General features: G+C 31.6%; 1 protein-coding gene across 1 annotated transcript; it reads left to right on the top strand.

The window, feature by feature from the left end:
• Window positions 1–2,801: 2,801 nt before the first annotated feature.
• On the top strand, window positions 2,802–7,316 carry LOC132754692 (uncharacterized). The gene is made up of 3 exons (XM_060745351.1): window positions 2,802–2,818; window positions 5,955–6,730; window positions 7,246–7,316. The coding sequence occupies exons 1-3, from the start codon at window positions 2,802–2,804 to the stop codon at window positions 7,314–7,316; spliced, it is 864 nt and encodes a 287-aa protein (XP_060601334.1).
• Window positions 7,317–9,784: the final 2,468 nt, after the last annotated feature.

The following is a 9,784-nucleotide window of genomic DNA, read 5'->3' on the forward strand; positions in this document are numbered from 1 at the left end:
AGATAAAGATAAAAGCCAAGGAATTCTGATTGAAAACTGATGTGTAGACTGGTCCTCTGCACACTTCTATAGGGACCATAATAGGACAGGGAACCAGAATAAACAAAAGCAGTCAGTTTATAAAATACCTAATGGCACTTTTAAAACGGAAAATGTAAAATGAAAATAATGTTTATTTTAACTGACTTTATTATGCCTAATTTCATATTAGTTATTGCTAAATGCTAATAAATGCATAGCATCATAAAAAATTCAAAAAAGTCTATTGCAGAGATCTGCCGAGGACGCGATTTTGCGCCATTGGCGCTAAAAAAATGAGAATGGCGCAGGAAAATCGGCAGCAAAGGGCCATGGGCGCATCTAAAATCTGTGCCAGACTTATAAGAAAACAAAACTGTCTGCTGGGTTATTTAGTCATCCAGTCAAAACTGGTACCAACAGCAACATGTTACCCATGCTCCTGTAATTACGCATATTCTTGAGTTTATCCATCCCCCTATAGCTTTTGTCCATGTTATCTACTTACCGCATTTCTTCTCATAATCCCTTTCCCACACAGATACTTATTTCTACTACCGTAAATTTAATCCAATAAAACAAACAAACAAATTATACAACTACTTAATATTTAAAATGATTATCGGTAACTGAAAAAAAGTGTTGCTATTTTAAGAAATGCTGTAAGTTACAGTATAATCTGACAGGTGTTCAACTTGATCAACCCTAAGGTCACTCAAGTTCACGCAAGTTTTGGCTTATGAAGTGTAAAAAAAGATGTATATTTCGTCATCAGAATGTTTGACAGGGTGACTAACCAATCAGAGAAACATTGTGCATGACTTTTTTCATGATCAAAAGGTCTGTCGGCAAATGTCTTTGATGTATGCTGTCTACACAGAGGCATACAAGGGGCAATAAAATTCGTCAATATACAGTGGTAAGGGACATTTGGTGCAAAGTAGGAACAATTAAATGGATAATGCACAATATAAGACATTACAAGTAAGAACCAGCAATTATGTGAATAAATTTGCATATCAAATTTTTAAGCAGCCATTTAAAAAATATTTTCATTTTTGCCTGCAATTAATATTAGTTAGAAAGTTACCATGTAGGCATAATTTATAATTATTGGTAAAGTACTGAATTATAAGTGAACCATTTGTCATAAAATATGATTTAAGTTTTATTACTGGGGAAATTCAATTATCTACAAACTTTTTAACAGTTATTTTGGTCAATGTTTATTTATTTTCCCAAGGCCCATACTTTGGTAAAAATGGCCCATCATTTTCAGACCAAGTGGGCCCAGGGCCCAGTACTTTCAAATTCTTGGCAGATCTCTGCTATTGTCTTGCCTTTCAAGCTTAAATCAAATGCTTATATCTTCTTTTCTTTCAATTTCATGTTCAATCATTAACAAAAACTCTCAAACAATGTAAATTTCAATCTATTTTTGTCTGTTGGCCATACTGGTTCAGTAAAGTGCTTTACAGATTGATTCCAAACGGAAAAATATATTCGAACACGCTGACTGTGCATGGGCTGTTATTTTGTTCAAAAATATTCCGTCAGTAACTTCTGACTCATTTAAAAGCTTGCATTTGAATTAGCCAATATGATTTCGTGCACTGTTTGTCGGCTGTATAAGGAATTAAATTAAATGAGAGGACTTAATCATTATTTTTCAGATGTGACAGTTTAATTATTTTGTTTAAAAAAGGTAATTATTTTTTAAGTTTAGTTCATAAATATGTCAAGATTACTATAAATATGTATAAGTTTTCTTAATTTTTTTTTTTCGTACCGCCAAATTTTCTTGCGGAAAGTGCTATGGGTTTTAAGTAATTTCAATATGATGTTGCTTTGCCCAGAAGTAAAAATATCACAAAGCGACGTCATATTTATATGACTAATTCGCTCCCCAAAATAGTGAACAGTTAATATGAAATTAGGCAAATAGGTCCCTCAGTACTTAATGTACCGCTGTTGTTTTCACTCTGAAGACGGTAGTAACACTGAAAATGGCGACCAAGCTAGATAAAACACTGGAAATTTCACTGATAGGTACTGTATAGAAATCTATACAAAAAATCAAAGTTGTTTTTCATTTGATTTCCTTTTAAATGCACAGGTGTTGTCTATATTGTGGGCAAACCTTTGACTTCCCCATATAAACTGTGAATTTTGTCTCCACTCAGTGTTTTTTTTCCACCCAATTGGGAACAGGCCCTATACCCACTACATTGGGAAGTTTTGAGTCGGGGAAAGAGCCAAATTGGGCATTTTTGCATCGTGAAATAAAGCAAGTTTATACTTTTATAGTATTAGTATTTTAATGTGCCTATCATCTGCGATCCATCTTCCTGGTCCCATTTCAAATGTGTTTGAATATATATATTATATTATTTCAGTATTCATTTCTTTATTACAGGTTGGATGGATTTCCCTTGGCATACACAAATGTTCGAGCACTTCAGCAATTTGGCAAGATTATTTCCGACCATACTTGTATACATTTCGACATTGAAGCAGATTTTATCATTTTCAAGCCAGCCGTTGGCCAAAAACTGAATGGTTTGTTCAATTTATTTAAACAAATTGATATATACAATCAAATTTAATTTGCCTGTCATCTGTGATCCCAGTTCCACTTCCAGGAATTGATCATAAATTTTGCAAATTTCCACAAAATCAGGTCAGCATGGTGGTTTTGTTATGGCTGATTATCCCTGTTTATTACCAGTCTTGGCCTTTGAAACTTTGAAATTTGTCTCATGTAAACAAGTTATCCAGCTAGTATGCGGGAACGTTTCGGGTATTTTACGTAAGCAGAACATTTAGCCAGACCTTTTCCATTCATTGCTTTGGTCAACTTGCTCACTAACAAGTATCCACAAACATAACCACATGTTTTTTTGTGCAAAACCACAGGTTTCAACCAGAGACTAATGTATTATCCTCAGTTGTAGCCTAATTTGGGATAACAAAGTTAGTTTCAATTTACAATAAAACTGTAAAACCACTGGAAAGGTCCATAGATTAGCTGTTTTTACCAAGACACATGTCTTATTAAAGTACATTAAATAGTTCAGCATACAAGATTCTTAGATTTGATTGGTTTACAACAATGTTTAAGCTATGTTTAGGGATTTTATGAAATCTCTAAATTTTTTGATTTGGTTTTAACAGCAGTGTTTTGATTGGTGAACCCGCAGTGGTCTAATATTTGATTTCTAAATTTTGAAATTGGTTACAGCAATATTAAATATTAAAATATCTAAATTTTAAAATTGGTTTAACAGCAAGGTTAAATATGATATTCTAGATTGTGAGATCGGCTCAGAAAAAGTTAAAAAAAATGATTTCCTAGATTTTTGATGGCTCAGAAGAAAAGGTTAAAAATATTAATAATCTAGATTTTTTGATTGGCTTTCAGAACAAAGTTTAAAAAGTGATATCTAGATTCGCGTTAGTTTAAACAGCAAAAGTCATTGGGGATATCTTTAGAATTTTTGGATTTTACATTCAAAGTTTTAAATTTATTGTTATCTAGATTTTGTATTTGGTTTTACATCAAAGTTGAATAATGATTATGTTTTTTTTGATTGGCCCTTACAGCCAAAAAGGTAAAAAACAAGATAAGCAAAAGGGCATATTGGATGTTTAGTGCACAATTTCATTTTAATTTGCCTTTGGACACCTCACATGTCAAGCAACAGAAAAATTGTTTCCCGCCTGATATTTTAATGGGAGAAGAAATTTAAAGATATCAGGTTCAAGAAGTTTCCACAGAAGAAATGTGGTTTTCAATCAGAGAGGAAAATTTGAAAGGTTTCTATCACCTGAACCATGTAAAGTCTTTTTCATTCTAAAAATTTTATTTATTCTACTGTTAAAATTAGTTTGATTTGAAAGGCCCTTTTTGTTTTGGGACTTTAAAATTTTGCCTTTGCAGCCATGATTTTCAATTTAAGATATGTTAAAGAAATGGCAAGTTTGATATTTTAGAATGTTGTATAATGAATGCTCAAAAACACTCTTTACAATGGTTCAGACTAAGTTGGAGCTACTTTAAGTCTACCAGAAATCTTTCTCTCAACCCATTGGCAAGGTTTTTGATATCTGGAAAAACTGGCCTCAATAAACTTGCCCCCTCACCGTGGGTTTTTTGAACCCCATGGTAACAGTTTGGCTATTAAATGACCAATATTTTGTTCTACATTCACCATTAAAGCTGGAAATTTTTAAAGTATCCTGTTTATTAATGGTCTGTTCCCAACAAAGTTAATGATCTAAAAATTAAAAGGGAAGCATTTAAATATATTTTTTGATTAGGATTTCTTGATTTTATAATATGAACAAAATGTTAAGGCTTTTGCCAATAAATATGAATATGTGTATAAATTTTTACTTGCCCTTTACTCCCCTGTGGGTTCGAATCCCTGGCCCTCGAACTTTTTGTATTACCCATCATGGTGAGCATTTCTAATCCACTAGCCTTCGGATAGTGGACGGTTTTTCCAGATGCCCATTGTGCAAATGAAAGTTTTGGAAATATCCAAAGTTGTAATGCTTTTTCGTGACTTTTTCTTTTTTTTATTTTTGTTTATTAGCTAAAAAGTAAAAACATGAGGGACTGTTTTTTAATTAAAAGGGTTTGGGAATCATGCTGTTAAAAGGATTTTTTGTTTAAATTTAAAATTTTTTTTGGGAAATTTTGGGGTTAAAAAGATTAAAGACTGAAACCAATTCATGTATTTTAGGATATAAGGAAAGTAAATGAACAAAACTGTGACTTGTTATAACCTGTGGAACTGAGCATTATGATTAAACATTTTTTAAAAACTATTTATGTGATGACCTGTATTAAAAATTTATTATATCTGATCTTAATAATATACCCTATTATACCTGTAAAAGACTCAGACTGTAATTGAACCTGTGATATATGTAATTTAAACTAAATGAATAATTCTGTTAATTTAAATAATGATAGTTTTAATTTAATATATGACATCTTTTAATTGAACTTTATGACATCAGGTTATTTGAACATCTGGTATCTTTTAATTAAATAAAATATATTTTAAATTGAACCTGTTGATATTGTTAATTGAATAAATGGTATCTGTTTAATTGAATGTATTATATATTAAAATGGAATTTACATGGTAATCTCTAATCAATTAATATTATTTCCCCTTTTATTAATGAATTTAACTTATGGTAATCAGTAATTAAATATATGATATAATGTTAATTTTAACTTTATGGTATTAAAAATTAAAATAATGATAATTATTGTAATTTTAAACTTATTGGTATCAGTTAATTAAAAAAATGTATATATATGTAATTTTAAACTTATGGTATCAAGTAATTAAATATATGATATATGTAATTAAACTTATGGTATCAGTAATTAAATATATGATATATGTAATTAAACTTATGGTATCAGTAATTAAATGTATGATATATGTAATTAAACTTATGGTACCAGTAATTAAATGTATGATATATGTAATTGAACTTAATGATATATGTTATTGAACTTATGATATATGTAATTGAACTTATGATATATGTAATTGAATAAATGGTATCTGTAATTTGACCAATAATATCATTCTGTAATTTAATATTTAGAACCTGAACATTACAACTAAACAGAATTATGATTAACTAAAAAAATGAACCAATGTTATCTGTAATTTTCATAATGATATATTGACCCAGTAATGTCTGTAAATTAAATGTTTGTTTTCTAACATGGAAAAAAAATCTGATATTGAATCTTAGGTATAGATCTGTAATTAAATATTTAGTGTTTGTAATTGAACATTATTATGAAATGTTTAATTAAACCTGCATTATCTTTAATCGAACCTATTGTAGATTTTTGTCACTATTGAACATGTATTTTTATTTTATTCTTATTTTTTTCACAGAGAAAATAGCAGGGTTTTATTAATTACGCCTTTATCTGAAAGTGATAAACGAAAAAGAAAGAAAAAGGATGTGGATGCTGCAGAAGAAGGTACAGTAATTGAGCAAAATACAGGGATTGAGGATAATGACATTGTAACTCCCAAAAAGAAAAAGAAACACCAAAAAGAAGTGGCTGAACTGAGTCAGGACGGTCTTTCTGACACACTAAAACATGATAAGGATAATTTGTCAGTAAATGGTACATTAGAAGAAGAATCACCTAGAAAAAGTAAGAAGAAACATAAAAAAGAAAAGAGGAAGATAACTGAGGAAGATGTAAGTTTAGTTAATGGTGCGTTAGATATAGACGACAGTATTGCTTCATTGACGTCTTGTGAACCGTTATTTACTAGCACACAGGTTGACGACGTCAATAATAACGAGGGAGGTAAAAAGAAGAGCAAGAAGCACAAAAAGAAACATAAAGTTTTAAATGATACAAACGATAGTGAAATTGATCCTGATAGTTTACTTCAGAGCGACAGTCTTGATCCTACAACCGAGTGTTCAATTAATGAAAGTGAATTGACAGATTCTAAACATGAAATTGAAAATAAGCATAAGAAATCCAGGAAGAGAACTCATGGGGAGAGTAATTTTACATTAATAAAAGAAAAGATTGTTAAACAGGATTTGGACTTTGCTGAACCAAGTCCGATAAAGAAACTAAAAAAGCAAAAAAAAGTTGTGGAAATAGACATGGACAGTTCAGCAGATTTTGAAGACACTTCTAAAAGTAGAAAGAAAGAAAAGAAAAAGAAGAAACATAAAAATAAAGAATAATTATTTTTGATTAAATATAAATATCTACAGTTAGGCCAGCTGACAATAATATTAATTCACTGACAGTCAGATTTTTGTTTCTGGTACGTTCAGTCAATTTCAAATTTTAATGTTCATTTACAAAAGGTTTGGTCCTTCATATGCTTCTTTTGTACAAGTTAGTGTGTTCTTTAATACAATACATAGCAAAAATTGTGCTCCATTTGATTCTCCAATTACATAGCAAGAATTGAATTTGTGCTACATTTAATTCTCTTAACATTTTTACAACTTAAGTACAGCACTTTGTGAAATTCAAAAAAACTACTGATTAAAGTTTTAAATGCAGTATTATTGACACAAGCATGAAATTTCTTCATTTGGAACTTGACTTAGCATTATGATTAAATATCATTTTCAAAGAGCCATAACTCTTGACATCTAGATGTTTTATGATATATTGTCGTAATGAATTTCTACATTATCCAGGCATTTATTTTGCGATCAAGTTCCTGGAAGAAAAGGGCGCTGTCCTCGGAGCTCTAGTTTGCATATTTTGACCAAATTTATTATGGTTTATATTTATGAATTGTTACTTGAAATACATGCTCCACAGTATCAATATTGATGAATGACATTCCATTGTGAAAAATGAGCCGCGTCACGACAAAACCAACATAGTGGGTTTGCGACCAGCATGGACCCAGACCAGCCTGCGCATCTGCGCAGTCTGATTAGGATCCATACTGTATGCTTTCAGTTTCTCTACTTGTAGTAGGGTTTGTAGGCGAGCAGCATGGATCCTGATCAGACTGTGTGGATCCATGCTGGTCGCAAACCCACTATGTTGATTTTGTCATGACACGGCTCAAATCTCTAATCAACATGACTTCAAAAAAAAAGTTCCTTATTGAAATAGTTTTGTTCAAGCACTATAAAAATAGTTTTGTTCAAGCTCATTTTTTAGCAATTGTTGATATTTCTTATTAAGCACCTTTTTTTTAAATTATTTTTTAAATGTATTTTAAGGATGCAAACTTTGAAACAAGGTATTGTTGAAAAAATACAGGTTATTGTTAGAATAATGTTAAGATTACACAATTATTATTAATTATATTCATAAATAAAAGATCGAGATAATAAAAACATTATAAGATATGCAGTGTTTCCTATCTAGGATTTATAATTAAAGAGGTAGGTTAGCAGATTGACAGATCATGGTCAGAGAACTAATAGAACTTTACAACAAGTAAGACATTTTAGGTGCAATGTTTTTCTGTTGTTTTCTATAAAAAGCTTAACCACCCATATGGGGCGTCTGTGGCCGAATGGTTAAGGTCGTTGACTTCAAACCACTTGCCCATCACCGCTGTGGGTTTGAATCCTGACAAAGACTTTGGATCCATTCATGAGAAGAAGCTATCCAGCTAGCTTACAGAAAGTCGGTGTTTCTACTCAGGTGCCCGTTCGTGCCTGAAATAATGCATGGAAGAGCACCTGAGGTCTTCCTCCACAGCTAAAGCTGGAATGTCGCCATATGATCTATACTGTGTTGGTGTGATGTAAAACTCGATCAAACAAACCATCCATATGTCCATGGTAATGTCACAACATCACATCCTACTTTGGGGTAGTTTAAACAATATTTTCTACACAAAATAATACTAGGGGTACATTACAAATAGTTTGAAGTACATAAATCTTGAATATACGCAAATATTAATGTTAGACACTGCCATGAAAATAAGTATTAAATACTTATATTAATTCATCTCCTAAGGTGTTTGAACTGGGTAACTGGCTATAAGCCTATTGAAACACTTGGATCCATTGCTAGAACCAACTAGTACTAAACAGTGAGTGTTAAACAAAAGTTTCTTGCTCATGATAAAAAACTGCTTCCCCCCCCCCCCCCCAATTTTTCCATCAAAACTGATTTTTAAGTGCTGCAACTTCTCAAAGGATTGAGATAGAGTCAAAGGCTTTTCAGCGTTGGTTACCCGTTATCTTAAGATCGACCCGAGGCCATTTTTTCTAGCCTGTCACATGTCCAACATTGTTTTGGCGACGAGGGGGCTACTGCCCCTCTTCAAATCCCCAAATAAAAGGGGGCATATCCCCCCTCTAGCATCACCTTGATGTACCTTTTTGATAGGGGGCGGCACTGAAAAAGTGATCATCACTTTTTGTAACAACTTTTCTCAAACGAAAAACAGTGTTTGGGGCCTAAATAGGGCATTTTTTCACTTTTCGAGGTCTGAAGAAGGGGGGTTGGGGTGAAAAGCCTTCAAAACAAGTCTATGAGGTTAAAGGTTAATTGGGTAAAATATTTTTGGTATCATTTGCACTTTTAGCGCAGTATTTGAATTGTGCGACAATGTTTACTGTAACATAATAACATGTATCAGTCAAAGAATAACATAATAATATTTGAAACATCTGTTTATTAGATACCAGAACGAACGTCTGCAAATTTGATAATGTTAATTAATCAGTTGGATTGGGAATTAATTTCTAAGATTGGGAGAAAAATAAGCATGTTTGCCATTGGGAATGGGTCTGATATTCTAACTCATGATGACACTGGGAAAAGGGCTCACAATAATTTGCATACTTGGAAAAAAGGAATAACACAAATATGTAAGTTGCAATAAAACTTTTAATAAAGTCAATGAACACATTTAATGTCATATTTGGTTAGACTAGAAAAATAAATTACTGGTGATATAAATTACATTATAATACAGTGTAACTTCCGAATTCCGGAATTTCTGAAATCCGGAAACTTCTAAAAACCGAACAATTTTTTCGGTCCCAATTTTTTCCCTTCTATTTTCTATCAATATAATACTTCTGAATTCCGGAACTTCTGAATTCCGGACGATATTTTCGTAAAATTATAGTCAAATCAATGCAATTTTACCTCCAAAAACCGGAAATATCCAAAGGTGTGAAATACATTGTAAATCGAGAATGTTTACCCTGCAGGAAGATTTAATCTCCCTATCGATTGTTTACTTAATTAGCG

This window comes from Ruditapes philippinarum, unplaced genomic scaffold (genome assembly GCF_026571515.1).
Source record: "Ruditapes philippinarum isolate M1 unplaced genomic scaffold, ASM2657151v2 ctg8662_1_1_1_1, whole genome shotgun sequence".
NCBI lineage: Eukaryota > Metazoa > Mollusca > Bivalvia > Venerida > Veneridae > Ruditapes > Ruditapes philippinarum.